The 26,862-nt window shown below is 52.3% G+C and overlaps 2 protein-coding genes across 7 annotated transcripts; both read left to right on the top strand.

The window, feature by feature from the left end:
* Positions 1-812: 812 nt before the first annotated feature.
* SETD1A (SET domain containing 1A, histone lysine methyltransferase) lies at positions 813-23,122 on the top strand. Of its 6 annotated transcripts, XM_037019577.2 has the most exons (20): positions 813-1,486; positions 2,064-2,228; positions 2,453-2,548; positions 4,327-4,597; positions 5,707-5,828; positions 6,048-6,286; positions 6,569-7,415; positions 7,553-8,329; positions 8,860-9,036; positions 9,173-9,260; positions 10,004-10,161; positions 10,319-10,406; positions 12,179-12,508; positions 17,966-18,958; positions 19,354-19,526; positions 19,617-19,727; positions 19,904-20,023; positions 20,946-21,083; positions 21,185-21,359; positions 22,988-23,122. In XM_037019577.2, the coding sequence occupies exons 2-19, from the start codon at positions 2,079-2,081 to the stop codon at positions 21,356-21,358; spliced, it is 5,052 nt and encodes a 1,683-aa protein (XP_036875472.1). In that variant the 5' UTR covers positions 813-1,486; positions 2,064-2,078; the 3' UTR covers position 21,359; positions 22,988-23,122. The 6 variants fall into 6 exon arrangements, with proteins under 6 accessions (XP_036875472.1, XP_036875477.1, XP_036875476.1 ...); XM_037019582.2 differs by lacking the exon at positions 22,988-23,122 and having other exon boundaries at positions 12,233-12,508; positions 21,185-22,004; XM_037019581.2 differs by lacking the exon at positions 22,988-23,122 and having other exon boundaries at positions 813-1,147; positions 21,185-22,003.
* On the top strand, positions 22,468-25,963 carry HSD3B7 (hydroxy-delta-5-steroid dehydrogenase, 3 beta- and steroid delta-isomerase 7). The gene is made up of 7 exons (XM_037019591.2): positions 22,468-22,643; positions 22,988-23,159; positions 23,370-23,525; positions 23,871-23,979; positions 24,056-24,155; positions 24,347-24,509; positions 24,956-25,963. Exons 1-7 carry the CDS (start codon positions 22,608-22,610, stop codon positions 25,369-25,371), a joined length of 1,152 nt encoding a protein of 383 aa, XP_036875486.1. The 5' UTR covers positions 22,468-22,607; the 3' UTR covers positions 25,372-25,963.
* The last annotated feature ends 899 nt before the right edge of the window (positions 25,964-26,862 follow it).

Here is a 26,862-nt window from a genome sequence, read left to right as displayed (position 1 = left end):
AGAGGGGCCTTCTGGGAGTACCGTTACCCAAGAGACCAGTATGTCTGCGTCCAAACCTTTGAAAAGGGTGCCCAACCTCAAGGCGACCTTAGCGCCTGGACTGGTGCTGCCCTCGAGCGGCGAGATCGGGTAAGCATTGGGGCGGGAAGCGGAGGGCCCAGGCTGAAACCGGCGGGCACTTGGACCATGATACCTGGGGACTCGACCAACCCACACTTAATTCCTGTAGGACCTGGTTTATTTTTTTAGAGGACCTATTCTCGGACCTTTAAGCCCCATCACTCCTATCACAGAACTTTGAGACAGTCTGGGATTTAATTACTAATGACGGACCAAGTAGGGCAAAATGCGGCAAACTGCACATCTCAGTTTTCTTGTCTACCAAATGGGCATCTCAAACAGCTACCGACCCAAGGAGGATAAGAGGAAAAACGTTCCCTGCATCATGTACGACGGCGGGCAGACCGCCTGAGTCACGGCTGTTGGTAGTATTTGTCCGTCTTCTGTATGCTCCTGCCAGCGGGCACCGGTTTCGGCGGGTCCTACAGGAAGAGCCCCCGCACAGCTGGGCTCCGGGCGCTCTGACCACGCCCTCTGCGCGCGGCGCTTTGGCCCCGCCCACAGAAGGACCCGCCGATTTGCTAGACTAGCTAGTCCTCGGAATTACTTGGGCTCCTCTTTACTGGGCCGAAAATTCTCATCGCACTTCGAGAGGTTTGGACTGTAGCTATATCCCCCGGGTCGGAATTCGGCAGTCCTCTGAGTTGGGCTAGTGAAAGATCCAGGAAAAAGTGACCGACTCTGTTAACAGGGCTTGGTTAAATCAGGCATTACTTTCTTGACTTCATCGAGCCGGGTGAAAGGAGGCGACAGCTGAGACCGGGACTTCTCTCGATTCTGCAGCCTTTTAGACCTTTGGCCGCTTAAGAAAGGGGCAGGAAAAAGGAGCAAAGGAGCGCGCATCCTGTCCACCGATTCGCCCCGCCCTCCTGACGAATCTGCGCCTGTTCAACGCGCCACTCAAATCTCCCCAGCTCTGGCTGGTCTCCTCCCCTCCTCCCCGCCCCCTTTTCCTGAGGGACTGGTCGCTGCTTTCGTCGTCGCCGATTCGTCAAGGACCCCAGGCCTGAGCAACTGGATATTCATGGTGAAGCCCACTCTCCAGGGAATGCGGCCAATCTCCAAGCCCCCTGAGCTGCAACTCTTGAGCCTTACAAAGCGTCGGCCGAGGCGAAGCCGCTATCCTCGGCCCCGTGGGTCTCCCGGCGGTGCCCGTAGCGAAAGTGCGAATATATACGCAGCGCTCGCTGGGCCTCGCGCAGGTGGCGGTGGTGTTTGGTGCGCGCGCCGGGGAGGTGGTGGTGGGGGGCGCCGCCACCGCCACCACTGCGGGACCGGGTTTCGCGCTGCCGCCGCCGTTGCCGCCGCCTCGCGCAGCTGAGGTGCCGCGCGGGGTGGGGGAGGGGGAGCCGCTCGCCGCTCGCTGGTGAGTGAGGCTGCGCCGCGCGTGCGCAGGGATGGGGGGGCAGAATGCGCCGGGGCGGGAGGGGAGGGCAGCGGAGCGCGTTCCCCCAACCTCCCCCCGCCCGATTCGGGGCCGAAGCCGGGGCTCGGGCTCGGTCTCGCGGTGTTTCCAACGCCCCAAAGAGGTGCCACCTCTTGGCCAGAGGATCGGGGCGCGGGGACCGGAGCGGGTGTGTGGGAGCGGGAGCCGGGCTTGGCCCGCGCCGATGGCCGGTGAGGAGGCGGGAGGGGGCGGGGCCTACCAGGGGGCGGGGGAGGGGTCTTGCGCTGAGGCCAAGTGGGGCGCGCGCTAGGGAGAGCGGGAAGGTAAGGGGGCACGAGATGGGTCTGGAGGCCTAAGGGGAGAGTTGAGAGGTGGAGGGAGAATGGGATGTTGTGGTGAAACAGGGTACTTGGGGGAAAATCCGGGGAACCACGGGTCTTGGTGAGCTGGAAAGTGGGGTGTTGCGAGAACCTGGGGTCTGGGCTAGTCAATGATGGGCAACAACGGAGTCAGGCCTAAGTCCTGAACCCCCTTGTGTTTTTGTTTTTGCTAACAGTGTAAATGAGCAAAGATGGATCAGGAAGGTGGGGGAGATGGGCAGAAGCCCCCGAGCTTCCAGTGGCGGAACTACAAGCTCATCGTGGATCCTGCCTTGGACCCTGCCTTGCGCAGACCTTCTCAAAAGGTGTACCGCTATGATGGAATTCACTTCAGTGTCAACGTGAGTGGCCCAGGCATTTTCTTGCCCTCTAGGGAACTCCAGGCCCCATTTTCTTCTGTTACTTCTGTTCAGCACCTAGAACTCCCATACCCATAACCTGCCTGCTTAAAAGTGGGCAAGCAGAGCCCAGATCTTTTTGCATATGAGTCTCCAGTTGGACTTCCTAGAGCTCAACAACGTGGTTTCACCTTGAACTATCTTTCTTTTCATGCTTTCCTTCCTAGGACTCAAAGTATATACCAGTTGAAGACCTCCAAGATCCCCGTTGCCATGTCAGGTCCAAAAATAGAGATTTTTCCCTCCCAGTCCCTAAGTTTAAGGTATGTGTCTGCAGATCTCTTGGTGTGGTGGCCCTTGGAGGGTGTGGAGGATCCATCATGGCAGCCTAGTCTTAGCATGACCTAATACAAGGGGTTTGCCAGTGAAAGGACCACAACTAGATCCAACAATCTCTGAGGCTGAGGCTGAGTTGTTCTGGACAGGAGGTATATTTATTTTCTAGAAAGGCATAGGTGAGGTGTTCCAAGTAGGAGTGTTGACATATTGAAGGATGAAGTGAAGACAGATTTAGCTGCTATACCTATCACTGTATACTTCTAGACAGTGCATGGAGTGACGGTATCCTGGTATAATGCTCAGTTTCTCAACAATTAAGGGGAGTAACAAGGCCAGGGACTCTATCACTGGAGTCCTGTTTCTCATCTCTCATTTGGCCATTTGGAACTACATCTTGTTTCCTCAGAGGAGCCCATTTGCTGTGTAGGCTGGATATTCATCAGGCTTTGGACTCTGCCTAGAAGACTAGGTGGTTCCTAGTTTCCTTCACAGGTTTTTTTCTTTTTAAAGTAAATATCTTGCAGGGTTTCCCCAACCCCTTTTATTCTCATCTTTGTACACATTCTTTGGACAATCTCTTTGACAGTCATGACTTTGTTACTGAAATGTTGATGACTTCCAAATCTGTTTCCAGCTGAGATCAGTCTCTTGAACTCTAAATTTCTCTGCCTGGTATAAGCGTAGCTCTGTCTGGATGCCCCATAGACATTGCAAACTCAAAAGATCTAAAAGAAATTATCTTTACCTCCTTATCCTGCTCTCACTTCCATTTTCCCTTTACTGATTAATGGAAGCACCATCTCCTCTTCAGCATAAACTAGAATTCTATCTGGGAGTCATTTTATGAGTCTCCTCTTTTATCCATCATATAATCTGTCACCAAGTTGTACTGCTGCTTTTTCCTAAACATGTTTCCTTTTTATCTTAATTTTTCTATTTCTATTGCCATTTCTTTAATGCACTCATATTCATTTTACCTGGTTTCCTTGCCTCCATTCTCTTCTCCATTTCATGCTCTACTCTGCTGTCATTTGTCTTTTTGATTTTACTGTTCTCTTATTTTACTTTTGTTGCCAAGTTGTGTTTTTGTGCACTGGCCCATATGATTATTGATCTGGCCAAGCCTCATCTCCTGCCTTGTTACTGCATACCTGTGTTCCATCCTACAGTGTGCTTTACAGTTTCTGGAAAATGCCAACTTATTTTATAGTTTCATACCCACCAAGTACTGTCGTTTTAGTTATCGCCTGTTTATCTGAAAAGCCCAATATGGATGACATCATCTTTATAGATTCTCCCCTGCCTCTACCCTGGGGTGGTTACCTTCTCTTGGCTCCCAAACACCTCATGTACACCTCTGCTGACATTTGTGTCATGTGATTGTGTATGTCTGTCTCATCTATTTCTCTGAACACAAATCTCCTTTTTTCATCTTTGTATTCTTAGCGCCTGATCAATGATAATCACATAATAAAAGCTGAGCTAGTGAATTATTTCCCTACAACTTGTTCCTCCCATTTGTTTATTCCTAAATTTACACATTTCTTTTTCTGGTTCTTGCCATTGTCCTGTTGTTAAGAAGAATTCAGGGAAGAGAGAGTCAGACTGATGTATCCCTTGGTGGGTCCCCTTCCCCATTCCTTTGCCTTATAATTTCCCAGTCCTATCTCAACCTCATGGATTTCACTGAAGTCTCCCAAAGGGCAAAGGAACAGTGGTCAGTATTGAGACCCCAGACCTAAGACTCCCGTCCTCTCCACAGCTGGATGAGTTCTATATCGGACAGATCCCACTGAAGGAAGTGACTTTCGCAAGGCTGAATGACAACGTGCGAGAGACCTTCCTGAAGGAGATGTGCCGAAAGTATGGTGAGGTGGAAGAGGTAGAGATCCTTCTTCATCCCCGTACTCGCAAGCACCTGGGCCTGGCCCGTGTGCTCTTCACTAGCACTCGGGGAGCCAAGGAAACAGTCAAAAACCTCCACCTTACCTCCGTCATGGGCAACATCATCCATGCCCAGCTTGACATCAAAGGTGAGGGCTTTCTTGCTTGCTACCCAGGGTTGGGCCCCAGCAGAGGTTGTCCATGCAAATGTCTGCTGAGGCAGGCAAGTTCATCAGGTTCATGATTATTCATCTGAAACTTCTGGGGCCAGAGGTGTCTCTGAAATTGGAGTTCTGTAGTGGGATGGTACCTGTGTGGTTTGTTTGTGTGTACTCTCTGGCAGGTTAGCACAGCACCCTGTGGTCTAGCTCATGACTGTATTTGTACGAGAACATACAGAGGGTCATGCTAGGTAAGATGAATGAGAGGTATAGTAAATAGACTCAGCTCATGTCAGGTTTTGACACCAAATTCCCAAAATAGCAGGTTTTGAAGTTTGGATTGAGAATGAGAGACCTGTTAATAGGTGAGTGCAGCAGTCTGGACTTGTGTGTTGAGCAATAGGGAGGTGTGGGGATTGTGGCATACTGTGGAATACAGTGCCGTCTAAAGGATGCAGCTCTTAGTTGGCATTAGCCAGTTTGCAAATGGGAATGAGGATTAATATTGCCAAATAATCTGGGGTTTCTGTTTCTTTTTTTTTATTAAACCCAGAAATCTAGGCTGTGGTGTGAAATCTCATGGTTTTGAAATGTTGCATCCCCTGCCCCAAATTTTTCTAAGTGATTGTGTAGGACAAATAAAACAACTGTGGGTTGGATTTAGCCCTCAGGGTGCCATTTGGCAACCTTTAATTTGTAGGATAAAGAGTGTTGGGATCTAGCATCAGATGACCTGGGTTTGAATTCCAGTTCTGCCACTAACCAGCTTTGTGACTTTGTGCAGGTCAGCTTTAAGTCTATAAAATAGGGGCACTGATGCTTCCCTCTCCTGATCTTCCAATGCAGTAATGCACATAGTAGAACTGTTTTTATAAACTATGAAGTGTCTTGTTTTAGGTTAGTTATAGTAGTTATTAGGTAGAGATGGGATAGAAGATCACAAAGATGGGGATAAGGTAGAAGTAACTGAAATCCCTGAACCCAGGACTCTAGGATATCATAGGAAACTTGAGGCCTGTAAAAGAAGTGGGACTACCAAATCAGGAAGGAGTTCTTTTCTCCATCTGACTCTCTTGATCCCATTTTCCTCCCACCAGGACAACAACGAATGAAGTACTATGAATTGATAGTCAATGGCTCCTACACCCCTCAGACAGTGCCCACAGGGGGCAAAGCCTTGAGTGAGAAGTTCCAGGGCTCTGGTGCAGCCACTGAGATGGTGAGAAACTTACGGTTGCTATAGCCCTAGCCATGTGGGCACGGTGTTTGGATGCTAGGAGCAGTCTTTGGGAGGTTCTGGACATTGTTGTTAAGGATAGGAAGAGCCAAGAAAAAGATGCCTAGATGTATTCAAAAGACAGGGATCTAGGATTCTTGGTTTGGGCAAGAGTGAGTTGTCAAATTGTACTTGATCTCATTTCCTTTTTCTTTGCTTCAGTCTCTCCAGACTGAATCCCGCCGCCGCTCCTCCTCCGACACAGCTGCCTACCCAGCAGGCACTGCTGTGGTGGGCACTCCTGGCAACGGCACCCCCTGCTCCCAGGAAACAAGCTTCTCTAGCAGCCGACAAGACACCCCATCTTCCTTTGGCCAGTTCACTCCTCAGTCCTCTCAAGGAACCCCCTATACGTCTCGGGGCAGCACCCCTTACTCTCAGGACTCTGCCTACTCCAGCAGGTGCAGAGTGGACACCCTCTGGGACCCCAATTCTGGGACCTTCCACTGGGAAGAAGAAACACAGAGTCCCTAAGAGGGAGTTGGGAGTAATTTGTCTTGTTTCCCTGTGGATTCAACCAACAATCCCTGTCTTCTGGGAACTTATTCTCTTGCTAGGAACCCAACAGCATTTAGGTCTTGCTGTTGGGGGCAGTGTAGAGAGGATTTGGGTGCTGAGAGCCCAGACACTGGGGATTGGTCACACAGAGCTGAATCCCACTAACTCCCACACTTTTTCTCCAGCACCTCTTCAACCTCCTTCAAGCCCCGGCGGTCAGAAAACAGCTACCAAGATTCCTTTTCCCGCCGCCACTTCTCTGCACCCTCAGCCCCTACAACCACCTCTGCAGCCATCTCCGCCAGCACTGCAGCCACCGCCTCATCCTCTTCCTCTTCCTCCTCATTGTCTTCGTCTTCCTCGTCGTCCTCTTCTTCTTCATCCTCTCATTTTCGTGGTACTGACTCAAACTACCCTGCATATTATGAAAGTTGGAATCGCTACCAACGCCATGCTTCCTACCCACCCCGTCGGGCAACTCGGGAGGAACCCCCTGGGGTTCCTTTTGCTGAAAATACAGCTGAGCGTTTTCCACCTTCCTACACCTCCTACTTGCCCCCTGAGCCCAGCCGGCCCACTGACCAGGACTATCGGCCTCCTGCCTCAGAGGCTCCACCCACTGAGCCTCCAGAACCTGGTGGAGGTGGGGATGTGGCAGCGGCCAGTCCTGAGAGAGACGAATCTCGGACCTCCCCACGCCCAGCCTCACCTGCCCGTTCCGGCTCCCCAGCCCCAGAGGCCACCAATGAGAGTGTGCCCTTCGCTCAACACAGCAGCCTGGATTCCCGCATCGAGATGTTGCTGAAGGAACAGCGCTCTAAGTTTTCTTTCCTGGCCTCCGACACAGAGGAAGAGGAAGAAAACAGTACCCTAGGCCCTGGGACTAGGGACACAGGGAGTGAGGTGCCTTCTGGGTCAGGTCATGGGCCTTGCACACCCCCTCCAGCCCCAGCTAATTTTGAGGATGTGGCACCTACAAGTGGGGAACCGGGGGCTACCAGGGAGTCTCCCAAGGCCAACGGACAGAACCAGGTGAGGTTGGGGGTCAGCCAGCAGAGATGCCTGGGATCCGGGAGGCAGGGTTGGGCCCAAGAGCAGAGGGAAGGGATTGAGGAAAAGTCCAGGGAACAGGCAGAAGCTTTCTGTGACCCTCCTCTGCATCCCTGCAGGCTTCTCCATGCTCTTCTGGAGAGGACATGGAGATCTCCGACGATGACAGGGGTGGCTCACCCCCTCCGGCCCCAACACCCCCCCAACAGCCTCCACCTCCACCTCCCCCACCCCCTCCCTACCTAGCTTCCCTTCCCCTTGGTTATCCTCCCCACCAGCCTGCCTACCTCCTCCCACCCCGACCTGATGGGCCACCACCCCCTGAGTACCCCCCACCTCCTCCACCCCCGCCTCACATCTATGACTTTGTGAACTCCCTGGAGCTCATGGATCGACTAGGGGCTCAGTGGGGAGGGATGCCCATGTCCTTCCAGATGCAGACCCAGATGTTAACTCGGCTCCACCAGCTGCGGCAGGGCAAGGGATTGACTGCCACCTCGGCTGGTCCTCCTGGTGGGGCCTTTGGGGAGGCCTTCCTTCCATTCCCACCCCCACAAGAGGCAGCCTATGGCTTACCCTATGCTCTGTACACGCAAGGGCAAGAAGGCCGAGGGGTATACTCCCGAGAGGCCTACCACCTGCCTTTGCCCATGGCAGCTGAGCCCCTGCCCTCCTCTTCAGTCTTCGGAGAAGAGGCCCGGCTGCCTCCCAAGGAGGAAGCAGAGCTGGCAGAGGGCAAGGCACTACCAACAGCAGGCACTGTGGGCCGTGTGCTGGCCACCCTAGTCCAAGAGATGAAGAGCATCATGCAACGAGACCTCAACCGCAAGATGGTGGAGAATGTGGCCTTTGGAGCCTTTGACCAGTGGTGGGAGAGCAAGGAAGAGAAGGCCAAGGTGAGGCCCAGTGCCTGGGACTGGGGAAACCTGGGGCTCCATTGGAATAATAAGCCCGTGGCTTCTCTAGGCTACATACAGCTCAAAAGAGAGAAGACATGGTCAAGGCAAGTGGAGAGAGAGACTGAGGGCACTCGGTAGGACAAACTATTTGAGCAGGGGAATTGGGGCACAAAGAAGAGTAGAAAAGCAGGAGCCCAAGAGTCAGAAGAGCTTTGTTCTGGCCCCACTTGGTAAATCGTGGTGGACAAGGCCCTTCATCTCTCTGGGCCTCAATCTTTAGGGTCTCCATTTGTAGAGTGTGAATAATAGTGGCTGTTTCATAAGGCTCATGGACTAAATGAGCAAACCTCTGAGAAAAATGCTTGTACCAGGGCTGGTGCTGGGGGAGTAAGAGGTGGCTTAGATGTGTGCCAAATGGTGAAGTGAATAGATGCATTTCTGTATTCCTGGGACCTGTGAGTAGTTCTCAGGCAGGAGGCAGGAGGGAGCACCTGGGTTCTGGGGCTCAGTCCCCCTACTGCCTGCAGCCATTCCAGAATGCAGCCAAACAGCAAGCCAAGGAGGAGGATAAAGAGAAGACAAAGCTCAAAGAGCCAGGCCTGCTCTCCCTCGTTGACTGGGCCAAGAGTGGGGGTACCACAGGCATCGAGGCCTTTGCCTTTGGGTCAGGGCTGCGAGGGGCCCTGCGGCTGCCTTCTTTCAAGGTACTCTGAACTGTGACTTTTCCTAGTAAGGTGGGGAGATGGGGAGGGGCCTCCTCTTCCTTGGGGTAGGGTTCACTGGGAACCCACCAGAGGTGGTTTGAGTTCATAATGGACTCTGTCTCTTCTCATCCCACAGGTAAAGCGAAAAGAGCCTTCGGAGATCTCAGAGGCTAGTGAGGAAAAGAGGCCCCGACCTTCCACTCCAGCCGAGGAAGATGAAGATGGTAAGTAGAAGGTCAGGTGGAAGGAGAAAGGGAAAAGGTTGCTCAGCTTCCGATAGGAAGGTAAGATGCAGGAATGAAGAGCAAAGGTATGTTGAAGGCAAAGAGGCAAGTGTAGTTTTTGGTACAGAGTTAAAATGAGTTCTGTGAGGTGTGAGGAGCTTCAGACAAGGTTATCCCTATATTTTAGTGGTTCTTACTCTGATAGGCTGATTGAAATTTCCACTATTTCAGTTTTCCCCTGCAAAATAGAAATAATAACTTCAGCTTCTAGAATCCCAAAATTTCATGGTTTAAACAGGTCATTTACCCAAGTTTGCCATCTAATGCTTAAGCTTTCCTATGAACTTCCTGCCAGTTTATCTAAGTCTGAGCTATGGCTGACAGTTTACATGGCTGGGAAACTTTTTGAGTCTAGTCGGCCTCCCTGGAGACCCATTGACCTTAGTACTATTTTCTTGGGCCAGGCATAACCCCACCCAGAAAAGGATGAAAGATAAAGTGGGTGCAGTATATTTATGTTATATATATATATATATATGTGTGTGTGTGTGTGTGTGTGTATGTTATATATATATATATATATATGAGATATAATGTTACATAACTCTGAAAAATGAGGTCTGTCTTGTGGGATTGTCAGGAAGGTCAGTCATGGTGTATGCAAAGCTCCTTTCACAGGGCAGGGGAACAGTAACTGTTACTGCTGATGGTAATTTTCCCTTCCTGCCTTCACCTGGGCCTAGACCCTGAGCAAGAGAAGGAGGTTGGAGAGCCAGGACGTCCAGGGACCAAGCCCCCAAAGCGAGAAGAAGAGCGAAGCAAGACCCAGGGCAAACATCGCAAATCCTTTGCTCTGGACAGTGAGGGGGAGGAAGCATCTCAGGAGTCCTCCTCAGAGAAGGTGAGGGGCCATGACATCTAGGTCCTGCCAAAGCCCTACTTTCTGAGTCCTTGTCCCCATAGCCATCTTCTCTCCAGGCTGGAGCCCAGGAAGCCCTGCTTCCTGGAGAATCAGTTGTCCTCTTCCTGTTAGTCCTTCATTTATCCTTTTCCTTAAGGATGAGGAGGACAATGCGGAAGATGAGGAAGATGAAGAGCATGAGGAAGCCATGGACGCCGTAAAGAAGGAGACAGAAGCTTCAGATGGTAAGCATAGACAGAATACAGTAGAATTCTGGCTTGAGGAAGAAAGGATTCGGCCACCTGTCTAGCCCCTTCCCGAGCCCACATAACCCTTCCTGCTGGGTTTATTGGCCACCTTTTCCCTCCCCCAAAGCAACTGTCTTTTATCCCCAGCCTTTGGAACCCTCTGCCCATTTGTAAACGATAACCCCCATACCCACAGTGCTTCCTCCTACTTAATCTCTGCTACTGAAACACGGCTCTCCTCTGAAGACAGCCCAGCAGAGCCTATTTATTTTCCCAAGCCCTTGAGATAAGAGACTGCTTTCTTCTTCTGTCCCTTGATGCTACCAGACTGCCTTTCCACCCAGCCACTGAGCCATGTCTCCTTTTTACCCTCCCAAGAGCTACCGTTGACAGACACAATTCTGTTATTCAGTTGAACACCTGTTTGTTTTATGTTTTTGAGGCTTGGGAACATAGTTTCATCTTTCTTTTCACTCATTTGTTCAGAAATAAATATCGAGCCCCCTGCTTTGTGCCAGGTACTGTTCTAGATATTGGAGACTCAACAGTGACCAAGACAGATGTGGTTCCTGCTTTTGTGGAGTTTGTACTCAGTTGGAGGGGAGGAGACTTGATAAATAGTGAATGAACAATAGCACTTCTGATAGAGGTGTACTGAAGAAGATAAAATAGTTTAATGGGGTAGAGAATGACAGGAGGGGAACTGGGGAAGGAAGGGAGAAAGAGCATCTCTGAGGGGTGCCATTTCAGCAGAGGCCACATGGTGAGAATGATGATCTGAGAGCACCTCTTTTGGGAAAGCAGTGGGCAAGGTCTCCTGCTACAAATGAGGTGTGCAGACCCTGACACATCCATTTGGTTACTAGTTCCTGTCAGCTTCACTGCTTCATGGCTTCTTGAATTTGCCACCTCCTTGTTTCCTACCATCCTGCCTTTCTCACCTGGAGTCTGCAGTGCTTCTGACTGATCTCCCTGTCTCTGTTTCATCCTCCCTCTCCATTCCAGTCCATTTTCCAGCCTGATGATAGAATTATCTTTCCTAAAATGCATACTTGACCCTGTTATTTCTCTCCATTAAGTTTTCTTGGCTCCCTGTTTTCCACAAGGTGACTCCTTAGCCTGACACTTTAGGTCATTTATGATCTAGCTTCTGCTTATTCAGCTCTGTCTTGCCATTCTTCAGACCCCTCCCAAGCCACCATCTCCTAGTCTAGTTTATGCAATTGTGTTCCCCAGAGACTGCAGAGTTCTTAATTTCTTAGAGCCCTTCCAATCAGCATTCCCCAGTGGCGTACAGCATGTAACATTTTCTAAGCTAATCTTACTCTGGAATACTTTTTGAGAATCCATTGTCCAGGCAGTGTCTATTAAGGCCCACTTTGGGAAAAGCTTCCACAGTTAGAGCAGACTGCTTGCCAGTCTCCAAAGGCATCTTCTTTTCTTCCCTTTGACATCCCTGCTTAGCCCTCTTAGCACACATGTGGGGTCTTCTTGGTGGACTTCTGCTTGTCCTTCCTGACTCAATATCTTCACAGGGATGCCTTCTCTTGACTTGACCCTCCAGGCAGACTCCAGGGCTTCCCTTTGCCATATGCCTCTAGCCCTTCATACTGAGATTTATCATGCTGTGAATAAATGTGGGGTTATTCAGCGTTTTGAGGGTAGGACTTCCTAGCACCTGGCACAGAGCCTAACATATCCATAGTAGTGAGTCAGTGAATAACCCTGTGAGGACCCACCTTGCCGAATTGCCCCTTCTGGATTTCCAGGCGAGGATGAGGAAAGCGATTCGTCCTCCAAATGTTCTCTGTATGCTGACTCAGATGGTGAAAATGATAGCACATCGGACTCCGAGAGCAGCAGTTCATCCAGCTCCTCATCTACATCTTCTTCCTCCTCGTCCTCCTCCTCCTCATCTGAGTCCTCTTCTGAAGAAGAGGAAGAGGAGCAACCAGCAACCATTCTGTCAGCATCACCACCCCCCAGAGACATTCCTGCCCCGCTGCCGGCACCTGCGGAGGAGCCTGAGCCAGAGAGGGTTGCAGGCTCCCCAGTCACACCTCTCCCTGTACAGGAGGAGTCTGCAGCAAGACCTGTAGGTAGGTAGTACAGAGTTGTTGGTTTTATCTGTGTGTGTGTATCTGTCTGCATGAGAACAGTGAGGTCAGTGTTTGTTAATTACATACAAATGTGTGACTTTGTTGGAAAACATACAAAGTTAGACAAAAGTCACATCTCCTTCCACTCCTTACTTGGAGACATTTGTGGCCCAACACACTCAAACTATGCTCCAATAAATAGTTCACAGAGCCAGATCAGGATGTTTGAGCAAAGTAAAACAGAATGGCCTTTTCCTGAGTAAGTTAAGGTGAATCCTCAAGTTTAACAAATTTCTCCTATTTTTCTTAAACCCATTCCTTAACATGTAGGTGTATACTTGCAGGTGATTAAATGGACAAATAGGTGGAAACAACTATTAACAACATCAATTGAGGTCTTAATTCTGTCTTTTCTTTGTGGATTTATACATACAATGGTTATCTCATAGCACATAACACATAATTTATCCTGTTGAGTGAACTGCTCGTTCTGCAATAGATGTTTTTTAATCGATTACTTAGAAGAGGTACAAGGGATATGATGGTATGCACAGTAGGCAGTGTTCTCACCCCCACGCAGCTTATGGCCCATAGGGAGAGGCAGTGTAGTTGAGTAATACATACATAAGAAAACCTGTGACTACAAACTGTGATAAGCACCAGGAAAGAAAATTACAGGGAACTCTGAGAACCTGAGCACATCTGTGGGAATGTTTTCCCTGCTGAAGCATTGTTGGGCTGAAACCAAGGCAAAGCTAGCTGGCAGGACTGGTTAGCATGTGCAAAGGCCCTAAGGCAGAGGAGACAGCAATTGGGAGACATTCAAGACAGCAAACCTTTTGGAGTGTTGAGAGCGAGGGGGAGCTGGGTTGGCTGAAACTGGAGAAGGGAGCAAGGGCTGGGCCATGCAACATGACTAGGTCATGTTAGGAATTTGGTCTTTATCTTGGGGGGCGGAATGCCATCAGAGGAATGATGAGATCTTATTTGTGTTTTAAAAAGAAGCAGTACAGAAAAAATTTGGAGAGGGCCCAGAGCTTATGTAGGCAGATTAAGAGACTGTTTCAGTTAATAAGCAAGCAGTGGTGGTAGCTTGGTGCTAACTTGGAGTATTCTTACAATGGAATTAATAACTCAGTTTTCAAAATATTCAACGATGCATATGGCCTTCCATACATCTGTCTCTCTTGAATACTATTGGCAATCTGTGGTCTAAGATAGGAGTGACCACATGAAGACCTCCTAGTATTTGTTGCACTCTGTTCTGGTTCATACTCCACGACAAGAGGAGACAAGGCTCTCATTAATCCTAAGATGCCTCTCGTGAGTCTTGTCAGTAGCAGAAGAGCTGGTGGGAGTCACAGATCAGAGGGCATCAATCGTAGTATTTTCATTCTCAGCTGAGTAGGAAAAAAGACTAATGTGGACAGATTTGTGTTTCAGAAAGATCATTTCGGCAGGAGGGGGAGGGATTTGGAAGAGGTGGGGGAGGAGGTAGGGTGATGCAGGAGAAAGTTTGAAGGGATATGGTAAGCAAAGAACATGAACCACAGCAAGGGTGGTTACAGTGAGATGTAGGGAGTGGAAGTGGGGATGGAGATTTGGAAGAACTGCTTGGTTGAACTACTTATCAGGAAAGGAAACTCAAGTAGGAGAACCAGAATTAGAAAGAAAGCTGATACATAGAATTGGTGTTGAGTTTGATGTGCTTCTGAGACCTCCAGGTAGGAACATTGAGCAGGCAGTTGAATCAATAGATCTGAAGGTTGGAAAGAACAATAGGCTGGAAATGAGGTGTAGGTGCTTGGGAATAGCACAGGTATCAGTGTGAGTGCACTCATCTATCCTGGGGGGCTGTGAGAGACAGGTGGGCAAAGGGGAGCCAGGAGGCTGAAGAGGAGTGATGGGAGAGATGACCAGGAAACCAGGGAGCTGAGGATTTCTGAAGAAGAGGGTGTTCTGTATCAGGAGACCACCAGTGAGGTGGTAAGATAGGAAAAGTGTCTGTTGGATTTGCAGTTAGGTTACTGGTAACCTTATCAAGGTCATTAGAGTGGATCCATAGAGTAGAAGCCAAGTTTGGGGTGTTAAGGAATGAAGGCAGGTGACAAAGATAACTGGTGTTCTGGAAGGATAAGCTATTGTTGTGAAAGAAAAGAGCAAGTTGAAGGGTCATGATTAATAATATTAGTTAACATTTTTTGAGTACTTTCTGTGTGCCAGGCTCCAGGCCTAGCACATAGCAAATTCATTTTCTCATTCAATCCTTTTACCATCCTTATTACTCCCATTTTACAGGTAAGGAATTCGAGGCTTAGTGAGATGCTCAAGGTTACCCAGATGGGATTGGAGAGACAGCAAGAAAAGAATGCAGGGTTGATTCAGGGTTAGCTTCTCAAAGTAGGTGAGATGTGAGCACTATCACACATGGAAGGAAAGAGGGAGCGGGTAGGTGGACCAGGAGAGAGAGCACTACTCAGTGGAGTGGCATACCTGGGGAGGTGGAGGGCTGCTTCCTGGATTTGATGCACATCTGTCTGTAAATGGGGAGGCAGTGGGATGGGGGCTCCTCTTTGAAAGTCTCATTCATGCTGCAATAGGGAGGAGAAGGACATTTGCTATGCACTGGGGGACGGGTGTAGTAGGAGCCTTGGAATGTAGGGAGCATGGGAAGGGAGGTTGAATGCGGACCAGGCCTGCCTGCAACTCGGCCTATCTGCTGTGGCTGGGAACTGGAAGTGAAGGAGGAGAGGAGACAGGCTGTTAGGTGGGTTCAGGGTAGGGGGTCTACAGGTGGAGATGACAAAGGATATAGAAAGTACTGGGCAAGGAGAAGACAGGGTGAGAGCTTCTGTGGCTTGGGCATGGTCAAAAGAGCAGTTAATTGGGGAGGAGGGTGGTGGGCTGGAGGGAGACAGAGGATGGGAAGTTGAAAAGGGGCAGTAAGGTAGACTGAAACGATCTGGGGAATTGTGGTCAGACAGTAGGGCATCAGAATGTAAGGGTCCAAGGTGGAGCTCTGCTAGCGGCTGACAGGGTCAGGAGTGGGACTGGTGGAGGGGAATTGAGGACAAGTGAAGGAGGTCACTAGGGACATGGGAACTGAGTAAATAAGCAGTGTCAGAGTTCCCTGGGTAGAGGTGGCAGAGATGGGAAAGGAAGATTCGGGCAGGTCCCTTAGTTTAGAGAATGATAGGGTACTCTGAGTTACTAAGGACACAACTGGATAGAGGGCTGTGTGGTCCAATAGCAGGAGCCTGGGAGAGGACTTGTCTGTGGAAGCCAAAGACAGAGACCTGGATGCCTGCAGTAGTTGCTTTTCATCTATCTTCTGGTCTGGTGCATTCTTCCCTCCTTGTACACATGGGCTTAACTCTGCTTCTCCATTCCAAGCAGAGGAGGTCTAAAGACAGACCCACTCCTATCTTAGATCCTTATTCTCAGAGAAGCTTCTGGTTGGGCTGGCTTGGGTCAGGTGGTCATCAGTTAATGATGGTCAGGGGCAGAGAGTGGAGCAGGTAACACAGTAGAGCTTCTGGACTTGTCTAGACTGGGGAGGTACCCCAAAAGTGGTCTCCCTAAATGAAAGGCATGGCCAGATTTCCTTCACAAAAGGGAGCAAAAGGGAAATCTGTTTGAAGAAACTGAGCCGGAAGGGGAATTTGTTCTCCTCAAGAGCCAGCCTTCCAGAGGGCTCGGTGAGCTAAGTTGGGAGGATGTGTCAGAGAGGGAGGCAGTCCCAAAACAGTAGAGGGGAGAAAAGATGAGAAGACTCAGAGAAATGAGAGGGCCTGGAATGGGAACCCAGGGCCTCACTTGCTGTTGAGTGTGACTTAACTGCTGGACAAGACCCCAGATGGCATCCAGAGCCTCAGGAGACAACAGGCTGGGAGTCTTGCTCAGGATGCCAGATTGGGGAATATCTCTTAAGGCAGTGGACACATGTTGGTCCCTGCCTGCTTGGGTGAAGCCTGCTGCTCACTGCCTTTTAGTTGTGTGAGTGGTACTGCCAGACATGAGTCCTCATGCAGGGCTGCCAGAGCAGCGTGAAGCATAAACACAACCAAGGCTGCCTGGAGTGCAGATTCCTTCTGTCATTTGCCAGCTGTGTGGCCTTGGGCAGGTTATTAACTTCTGTGCCTCAGTTTCCTTGTCTGTAAGCTGGGGTTCATAATGGTTTCTACCTCCTAGGGCTTTGAGAATGAAATAAGTAGTTAATTTATTACGTGGAAGGCTTGGATTTGTGCTGGGCACAAAAGATGAGCTGTCAGTCTGCTGCAGCCAACCTGAGGACTGGCAGTTAAGACCCACCAGCCTTCAGGTTCTCAGAGGAAGATATTACCAGTATCTGAGGAAGTCAAGGAAGCCTTCACAGAGGAGATGGCATTGAGCTGGGTCTAAAAGATGTTTGTGAGTTTTCCAGATGGGCGAGGGGAGAGGCATTCCAAATGAAAGGATCCATGTTAATAAAGGGCCAGGGGTCTGAAAGGCCACGCCTGTCAGGATGGTTGACACCTAGGATAAGAGGGTCTGGTCTGAGGACAGGGTCTACCCCCAGGAAAGGGCCATGTATGCTTGAGTGGTTTTGAAACCCCCAAACTCAGCAGCAGACTTGTGGGTCCCAACAGAGGGAGGATGTGCTCCCTGTCCTGGTGTAGGGGGTTAGTTGGGGAGATAGTGCACTGCCTATTTAAAGCCCCAGATCTAAGCTTCACTCACAGCTTCTTTAAGGGAGACATCCTCACCCTTCCCCACTCAGGCAAATCCCCAATGCTTTTTGGAAGTTGGTGGGGAGGAAGGCACATTTTTGTGATATTTTAATACAAAGATTCAGCTTTTTACATCATATCTTTCTCACCTCACTAAATGAGCATATTGTAGTTGAAATGATGGATACTTTGATTCGTATCTGTTAATTGTATCTTCATTATAAAACAGAGCTGGCAAAAATAGTCTTGGTCTCTGTGCATACTTGTTGATGTAGTATGTCACCCCCAGTCTTGGTAAAAAGGCTAGAGTACAAGTGTTTGATCCCTAGAGCCCTCACCTTCACCCCCACTCTTCAGAGTTTGGGCTGTACATTTCTTTCATGTAATTGTCTTCATTGAACTGTAAGCTCTGTGAGGGCTTTGGAAGTGTCTGCTCCTTGTGTTTTCCCCATACCTGACACATAGTTGGTGCTCAGTAAATGTTTGTTGAATATATGAGTGAGCAGGTGTAAAATCCCATCTTGTTGAGGGAGCCCATAGTTCTGAGAGATATGAGAGGCAGCCAGTGTGTTCTCTGAGTGAGCAGGAGTGTCTGTTGAAAGCTGAAGAGAGAGTGGGTGCAGCCTGTTAAAAGGCAGATGGGGTGTGGACTCCCTCGCAGCTGGCCAAGCTCCTGTGCAAAGCGACTCTCAGCCTGATGATGGTGGGCCAAGAAACTGACCCTTTCCCTATGTGCTTCTTTCCCCAGGTTCCACTGAGGAACCTCCTGCCAGTGTGCCCCAGACTCTCCCAGAGCCACCGGCAGGGCCCCCAGTTTCCACCACCTGCGCCAACGAGCATCCCTCCTCTCCTATCCCCCTCCTGCCCCCACCCAAGAAACGCCGGAAAACTGTCTCCTTCTCTGCTGTGGAGGAGGCGCCAGCCTCAGAGCCTCCCCCAACTGCCCCGCCAGAGGTCAGGTCCCTTGGTCCTGTTTCCCGCAAAGTCCCCCGGGGTGTGGAGCGGACCATTCGCAACCTGCCCCTGGACCACGCGTCTCTGGTCAAGAGCTGGCCTGAGGATGTGTCTCGAGGAGGTCGGAGCCGGGGTGGAGGCCGAGGCCGCACCACTGAGGAAGAAGAGGCTGAGCCAGGGACAGAAGTGGACCTGGCAGTGCTGGCTGACTTGGCACTGACCCCTGCCCGGCGAGGGCTGGCCGCCCTGCCCGTAGGCCACGACTCAGAGGCCACAGAGACATCGGACGAGGCCGACCGTCCAGGTCCCCTGCTCAGCCACATCCTCCTGGAGCACAACTACGCCCTGGCCATCAAGCCGCCACCCACAGCGCCAGCCCCGAGGCCGCCAGAGCCAGTTCCCGCTCCTGCGGCGCTGTTCAGCTCCCCAGCGGATGAAGTCCTGGAGGCCCCCGAGGTGGTGGTGGCTGAGGCAGAGGAGCCCAGGCCTCCGCGGCCGCGGCAGGAGGCAGGGGCAGAGTCGTCAGACAGTGGCACCAGTGGCGATAGTGCGGGCGCCCGAAGGCGCAGCCTCCGCTCCCACGCCCGGCGCCGCCGGCCAGCCCCACCCCCGCCACCCGCCTTTGAGCCGCGCAGCGAGTTTGAGCAGATGACCATTCTGTACGACATTTGGAACTCGGGCCTGGACTTAGAGGATATGAGCTACCTGCGGCTCACGTACGAGCGGCTTCTGCAGCAGACGAGCGGGGCTGACTGGCTCAATGACACCCACTGGGTCCATCACACCAATATCCTGAGCCCTGGCGACCGGCCTTTCCAGGGTAGGCCCGGCCCAGGGGACCTCTCCAGGATCGCACAGCCAGGGTGTCCATGGAGCGCTCCCGGTCTGTGTTTATCTCCTTTGCTGTCCCGTCCCCTTTGCCATGTTCAGCCTGGGTATTTCTCCTCTGGCTACTTTTCTCTTCCTCATGCCTTTTTCTGCCTCCCAATGTTTTTCTGGGAAAAAAAGGTGGGGTCTGAGTCTTATTTCTCTCCATCTTTCTGTCTTCCTGACAGTATGCACGGGACCTCCAGATAAGGTCAGCTGCCCTTTCCGTGAGCTGGGGCTGGGGATTCAGAGGGTAGTGGGGGCCTCAGATATCTGACCAGTGAGGAACCCATTCTCTTCCTTAACACCCTGCACTCACCAACCTGAGCACTCCAAAACGCAAGCGGCGGCCCCAAGACGGCCCCCGGGAGCACCAGACAGGCTCAGCCCGCAGCGAAGGCTATTACCCCATCAGCAAGAAGGAAAAGGACAGGTACCTGGATGTGTGCCCTGTCTCTGCTCGACAGTTAGAAGGAGTAGACATGCAGGTGAGGCTGTGCCCTAGTGTTTAACTGACTGGCCTCCTCTTTCCATTGTTTCTCCTATCACTTACCTCCTTCCTGTCCTGCTTCTCACAGGGAACTAACCGTGTGCTTTCGGAGCGCCGGTCTGAGCAGCGGCGGCTACTGAGTGCTATCGGCACCTCAGCCATCATGGACAGTGATCTGCTAAAGCTAAACCAGCTCAAGGTGAGGAGCAAGCACTTGGGGAGGAGAGAAGCTCAGTTTGAAGGCAGCATCATGGAGTTCCCTAGGGGATAGGTAGGAGTGGGGGTGAGTGACCAGATCGTGTTTGGAGGTCTGCAGGAAAGGCATGGAGCTAGGTTGAGGGAGGTGTTCAGCAGCATGGCTTGCCTTCTCTCTAGTTCCGGAAGAAGAAGCTCCGATTTGGCCGAAGCCGAATCCACGAGTGGGGTCTGTTTGCCATGGAACCCATTGCAGCTGACGAGATGGTCATCGAATATGTGGGTCAGAACATCCGCCAGGTGAGGCCCCCTACTCAACCCCCTATAAGATGGCAGCATGGGATGCCCACAAAGCCATCCACCCTCTGTATAAAGCCCCATATACCATCCTGGCTCTAAGACTTACCCAGTGAAACCTGGCTCTTTTTTTCCTTCCTTCAGTAATTAGTAATGTCTACTACTAGGGTACTAAACAAGTAACTACAATGAAGAATGGCCTTTGGTAGCTGGGAAAGGGGTAGTCTAGGGAGGCAGGGACAATGGGAGCACAGTGTTGTTTAAGCCAGGGACTGAAGGACATCTAAAAGATGCCGCCCAGCACTTCCACTGAGGTGGACTTGGCTGGAAATGGGAGGTGGGAGGAGTCCCCCCACTTAGCTGGCAGTTGAACTCCTGGAGAGACAGATCACCCAAGGAGAGAGCACAGAGGACTTGTCATCCTGTTTTCTGGGAAATAACACTGACTCTTCACACAAGAACCTGGATCCTAACATGGACAACCAGCAGCAGCCAGTGGGTATTTGTTTTGTAAGGTCTTAGAAGATCCTCTTTCTAAAGGGATGAGTAGGATTCAGTCCTTGAAATGACCGTTGTCATCTTAGGAACTGCCCCAGCCCCACAGCGGTCTGGGGGCTCCACTGTGGGCCAGGCAGGCACTGCAGGAAAAGCCAGTGGCTGCTGTTGCCGCCTAGTGACCAGTGTAGACTTCCCTGGGGTCTTTGGGTGTAGTTAGAATGGCAACCAAGGATGTGTAGGATGGGGAGCTGGCCGTAAGAGGGAGGGTTCCTAGAAGCAAAGCCAGTCGTCAGCACCTTGGGCTGGTGGAAGCCAGAGAGGGCTACAGGCCTAGGTAGCTGGGAAGCTGTCCAGACCCTCATCATAGAGGCTGGTGTGACAGGAAGCTGAGGGGCAGCTCGCTCACCACCGCATCACATCCTACCAGATGGTGGCAGACATGCGGGAGAAGCGCTATGTGCAGGAGGGCATTGGCAGCAGCTACCTGTTCCGGGTGGATCATGACACCATCATTGACGCTACCAAGTGCGGCAACCTGGCAAGGTTCATCAACCACTGCTGCACGGTGCGTTGTGCCACGGTGGGCCATGCCGGGGAGGGGGATCGGGCAGGGTGGGTGTGGTTACGGCAGGTGGGTGGCTGTGGCTCACACTGCCCTCCCCACAGCCCAACTGCTACGCCAAGGTGATCACCATCGAGTCCCAGAAGAAGATTGTGATTTACTCCAAGCAGCCCATTGGTGTGGATGAGGAGATCACCTATGACTACAAGTTTCCGCTGGAGGACAACAAGATCCCGTGTCTGTGCGGCACTGAGAGCTGCCGCGGGTCCCTCAACTGAGGTGGGCAGGACTGGTGCCCACACCCCTATTTATTCCCCTTGGTGCCCTGAGCTCCCAGCCCTCCAGCCTTAGTGGGCTCGTCAAGGCCCACATGCCCCCATCTCCAAATATGGGGTTGGGGGCCCCCTGAGCCCGGCAAGGGAGCCTCAGTCTCTTGAGGCAACTTCTGCCTCCCCTGTCCTCTCTGCCCACCCAACTCCTAATTTTTTTTCTTTGCGGAGAAGAAGCTGTAAATGTTTTGTAGCTGCCAGCAGCTGTTTCCTGTGGAAACCTGGGGTGCCGGCCTGTACAGATCCTGTTCTTGGGGGGCTGCATAGCCTCCTTGCTTTGTGTTAATGGGGACTTCCCCTTTGTGCCCTGTGTGCACCCCTCCCCGGTTTAGGGGTCTCTAGGGGCAGTGGCCATGTTCTCCCCCTGGGGGGGCCCTATGCCCCCAAGTCCTGGGGCCTCCGTGCCTGGAACCCTGCCTCACCTTCTGTTCCTGCCAGACCCTGTGGGTCCCCCTTGCACCCTAGTGTCTGGGAGCTCTGGCATAGCCAGGCCAGGACGGTTGGGGGCGGGCCTTTCCTGTTGGGCTGGATTGTACATATGTTAATAGTGCAAACCCAACGCCACATTTTTATAATTGTGATTAAACTTTATTGTACAAAAGTGCTTGGTCAGTATCTTTGGGGAAGAGTAGGGTGGGATGGGATTGAGGACAGAGGGTAGGAGAAGTAAAAAGAGGGGGAGATGGGTGTTCTTAAGTTTGGGGTGAATAGAAGGGTTTTCAGGCAAGAGCCCAAACCTGGAGACTCAGCCACCTAATAGGCTGGAACAGTCATCCAGAAATCCCCCACCAAGGCCAGCCAGAGCTGGGCCAAGGTCAGGCCTCTCTTCCCCTCCCAGAATCACAGGGGCTGCTGGGCTAATGGCCTCCTGGGAAACCCAGTAAGAGGGAAGGACTGATTTCATGCAGTGGGGAGTGAGGTCACTGCTCCAACCTCCATTCTGCAGCTGAAACCCCTCAGTGCCCATCCAGCATGTTCTGGCTGCCACAGGCCCTTCCCCAAGTTCTTTGCTGGAACCAGATGCTGGCGGAATGCAGAGTGGTCACTAGGGGGTGCCCTGTGGCAAGAATGCTGGGGATGGAGGGGTGGAGGCTGGGCTGGTCTGTTCCTGGAATGGGCCAGGAGGGAGGGGGAGCAGGCGGAAGGGGATGGTGTGTTGCTGGCTGGCTGGCCCCAGCGACAGAAGATAGCCCCTCCCATGGCCAGTTTGGGCACCCTCGGGCTGTGGTGGCAGGTAGGCGGACATGATGCCAGGGTCCAGGGGTTCCTTCCCCTAATCTCAGCCTTTCCCTCCTTCCTCTTCCTCCCTTTTTTGGTAGGAACAACCTGCGTCCTACCATCCATTTTTGTTCCAGAACCTCCTCCTCCCCCTTGACCCTTGAGCCCTTCCTGCACACGAGGTCCTCACTCTTCTCATAACTGCATTTGGCAGAGTGAGAGGGCAGGGACCTGGCGCTACAGTCCCCAGAACACCTCTGGTCCCTGGGCAGCTTCTCCAGCCCGCTAAGCCACAGGTCCCTGCTCAGAGTAACAGGTGGCAGCAGGCACGCTAGGTGAGCCAGGGTCTCTTTTCCCTAGTCAGGCATGGCTGATCCCGCACAGGCCGAGAAGTTGGTGTACCTGGTCACAGGTGGCTGTGGCTTCCTGGGGGAGCATGTGGTGCGAATGCTGCTGCAGCGGGAACCCCGGCTCCGTGAGCTGCGGATCTTTGACCTGCACCTGGGCTCCTGGCTGGAGGAGCTGAAGACAGGTGATTGTGGTAGAGAGGGAAGGGGGGCAACTCCCTTCACTGTGGTGGAAAAGATGATGCCTGTTTATGTTCTCCCATGCATGCACAGGGATGGGATGGGATGAATGAGTCACACGAGGAACATGTGGCTCCCAAGGGTTTAGGCTGAACCCAGCAGCTGGCCAATGGCCTCAACTCTGGTATTGCCTCTGGCTGCTCCTACCCTACCAGGGCCTGTGCAGGTGACTGCCATACAGGGGGATGTGACCCAGGCCCATGAGGTGACAGCAGCTGTGGCTGGAACCCATGTGGTCATCCATACAGCCGGGCTGGTAGACGTGTTTGGGAGGGCCAGTCCCAAGACCATCCATGAGGTCAACGTACAGGGTGAGGTGCTCCCAACCTACTCTAATAATGCACTCAACACTCCCTGGTTCATGGCCTGATCTTGTCTGTCTGTTCCCCACCCCCTCTTTTAACTTGACCTCTGTGATTCTCCCCTAATAACCTTGCCCTATGGATACTCTTGCCCTGTAATGGCAGGCCAGCCCTCACTGTCCTGTGTGGTTTCCCCTGGAGCTGGGGAAGGAAGCTAGGTGCCCTCAACCAGATTTGGGATGAGGCCAGGATGTGGTGGGGTGGAGATCAAGAAAGGGAGGAAGAGTTAGCTTGGATAACCCAGCCCTCCACCCCCATCCCACCCTACCCCCACCCCTGCTCCACATCCCCCAGGTACACAGAACGTGATTGAGGCTTGTGTGCAGACTGGAACACAGTTCCTGGTCTACACAAGCAGCATGGAAGTTGTGGGGCCCAACGTCAAAGGCCACCCCTTCTACAGGTGAGCTGAGCTCCCCCTATACTTTAAGAGCCCCATCTCCCCTCAGCATTAATAATCTTCCCTCTCCCCACACTAGGGGCAATGAGGACACCCCATATGAAGCAGTACACAGACACCCCTATCCTCGCAGCAAGGCCCTAGCTGAGCGGCTGGTCCTGGAAGCCAGTGGAAGGAAGGTGAGGCTGGAGAAAATGAGATTCAGAGATGGGGGTGGGGAGGGCTGCCAGTCAGAGGCAGAGCCAGGGTTAGCCAGGCTTCCTTGCATCCTGCCCTGGGCACCTCTCTTACAGGACCTCGTTTGAGAAGGCCAGGGCAGAGGAGGGCCACTGGATCCTAGGTCTTAGCAGTGCCTGACTTTTGCCTTTAGGTGCGTGGTGGGCTGCCCCTGGTGACATGTGCCCTGCGTCCCACCGGCATCTATGGTGAAGGCCATCAGATCATGAGGGACTTCTACCACCAGGGCCTGCGCCTGGGGAGTCGGCTGTTCCGGGCCATCCCAGCCTCTGTGGAGCATGGCCGGGTCTATGTGGGTGAGGCCTGGGCTAGGCAGCGGGGAGACTAACAATAAGGCAGAACCCATGTGGTTCTGGGAGGGTTGTTGGTATGTATACCCCAGTTAGAAAAGTTGGTCTCTACATGGGCCGGATAGACTATATGGTATGTGGCCATTGTCTGCAAGGGGCCTCAGAGGAAACAGTATCCATGCAAGTTGGAAAGCTGATGTGAAAAATATGCCATAGACTGAGGAGAGGATTGCAGACATGGGAGCAGCATCTCCCCAGGAAGAAAGGAAAGCATCCATACAGGCTGGCCCCAGAGAGGAGGTGGCTACAGGGGCTGGGGAGAAAGCAGCCTTTTACCAGGGCTGTAGTTATCTGAGTGGCATTTCCATGGGCCCAAAGAGCAGGTTGCTTGTTATGTGGGCTGGCCTGTGTCACAAGGGCACTCACACATGTCCCCCTCTCCCCACTGTCAGGCAATGTGGCCTGGATGCATGTGCTGGTGGCCCGGGAGCTAGAACAGCGAGCTGCAATAATGGGTGGTCAGGTGTACTTCTGCTATGACAAATCACCCTATAAGAGCTACGAGGACTTCAACATGGAGTTCCTGGGCCCCTGTGGGCTGCGGTTGGTGGGCACCCGCCCAATGTTGCCCTACTGGGTGCTGGTGCTTCTGGCTGTCCTCAATGCCCTGCTGCAATGGCTGCTGAGGCCACTGCTACTCTATACACCCCTGCTGAACCCCTACACGCTGGCTGTGGCCAACACCACCTTCACTGTCAGCACCAATAAGGCTCAGCGCCATTTTGGCTACGAGCCCCTGTTCTCATGGGAGGAGAGCCGGACCCGCACCATCCGCTGGGTCCAGGCCATGGAGGGTTCAGCCCAGTGATAGTGGAGCCGGGGCCTGGAGCCCAGCGTGGCATGTCTGTCCAGGTTCACAGCCCTCAAACCCTGGGTAGTGAGAAAAGGCTGCATTCTAGATCTGAAGGAGGGGTCTGATGCCAGCCGGGCCATCCTACAGTGCTCCACATTTGAGTCTGCATCCTGATGCCTCTTAAGTTCTAGGGCAGGGGCATCTTCACTCTCAGCCCAGGCCTGCTGGCTGGTTGGCAAGGGTCTGATTTCCCCAGTGCCCTGAATTGCTCCCATCCATTTCTGGCTTGTCAAGCAGGAAGTGGGTAGAAGTTTCACAGGCCCCGTGCAGGCCTTCTGACTGTCCCCATGTGACCTTCAGAGGCCCTCTGGCTCTTCCTGCCACCTTTGGCCCTCCTTGGTGTCATATTCTCATTAGTTACGTCATTTATCACTTTTAGACATTTATCTTTGAATTCTCTTCAATGAAGCCCGAGGAAATCCGTCTATATTTACTTCTTCCCAACCCTTTACCCAAATCAGTTTCTGTGGTGTTGTGAGATCTCTGCCTGAGGGTGTCCCAGTAATGCTGTATCTGGGCAAGCCCTCAATTAAAACTCTGTATCCAAGCCTGTGTCCACCTGCCTGTGCAGCTTCCCCACCTGCCTTCCACCACATGTCCCCCTCCCCACAGCACAGTCCCATGAGGCGACAGAAGGAAGTGAGCACACAGCATGCCCGCTGTTGGATTGGTTGCTATTTCTCCCATCCCACAGGGCCCAACTCGGCCCGGGGGTGGGGGTTGGGGGCTCCGGGGACAGGACATGCAGGGCTGGGAGGGGGCAGAATTTTCCTGTGTTTTATCTGTTTGCAACTTGGTCACCAAGAGAGAGAAATGGGATTCTGAGGACTAACAAGAGAGGGTGGCCTGGCTCTGGGCCCCCAGCCAGGCCCCAGGAGTCCTGGCCCCTTCCAGGGGAGAGGGAAAGAGCTCTAGAAACCAACAAAGAAACAGAAGGGGTGGGGGGTCATGTCAGCAAACACACCTACATTACGTGACACACCAGCGACACAGAAACACACGCCAATGCACACAGCTGCACAGCAGGCAGGGGAACGGGTTGGGGAGAACGGAGCCAGGGGCCACGTGTCTCATCTTCTGCGGGGCAGACTGGTGGGGAAGGGTGAATGCATAAAACACATCATGTACACACGCTCAAGGCATGGCAAGAGTGTGCATCGACCCACAGGCACATGGAATAGACATACAGTGTGCTTCGTAAGAGGCAGGGCTAGGGAGAAGGGGGGGAAGCAGTGAGCCCTGGCCAGGCCTGGGACCACCCATGGGGCACACATGGGCTTGATGGTTGTAGGTACATTGATGGTGGGCAGCACACATTTGTCTTGAGAACATGCAGAAGACACCAGCCCCCAGATAACACTCCAGGACACATACAGACACAGCAGCCAACAAGCAAACACATCATATAATGTGTGGGACTTGTAGAAGCTGGGGCACTGGGGCATA

Source organism: Manis javanica, chromosome 10 (genome assembly GCF_040802235.1).
Source record: "Manis javanica isolate MJ-LG chromosome 10, MJ_LKY, whole genome shotgun sequence".
In the NCBI taxonomy this organism is placed as follows: Eukaryota; Metazoa; Chordata; class Mammalia; order Pholidota; family Manidae; genus Manis; species Manis javanica.
The sequence above is the reverse complement of the archived record's forward strand: the minus strand, read 5'-3'. Positions and strand labels throughout refer to the sequence as shown.

What these genes read in the sequence shown, in the direction of transcription:
- SETD1A (XM_037019577.2), top strand. Translation starts at nt 2,079, where the DNA reads ATGGATCAGGAAGGTGGGGGAGATGGGCAGAAGCCCCCGAGCTTCCAG. An exon ending in TCCCAGTCCCTAAGTTTAAG is followed by an intron (nt 2,549 to 4,326) that starts GTATGTGTCTGC and finishes TCCTCTCCACAG; the next exon opens with CTGGATGAGTTCTATATCGG. An exon ending in AGCCGAGGAAGATGAAGATG is followed by an intron (nt 9,261 to 10,003) that starts GTAAGTAGAAGG and finishes ACCTGGGCCTAG; the next exon opens with ACCCTGAGCAAGAGAAGGAG.
- HSD3B7 (XM_037019591.2), top strand. Translation starts at nt 22,608, where the DNA reads ATGGCCAGTTTGGGCACCCTCGGGCTGTGGTGGCAG. An exon ending in GCTGGAGGAGCTGAAGACAG is followed by an intron (nt 23,160 to 23,369) that starts GTGATTGTGGTA and finishes CTACCCTACCAG; the next exon opens with GGCCTGTGCAGGTGACTGCC. An exon ending in TGGAAGCCAGTGGAAGGAAG is followed by an intron (nt 24,156 to 24,346) that starts GTGAGGCTGGAG and finishes TTTTGCCTTTAG; the next exon opens with GTGCGTGGTGGGCTGCCCCT.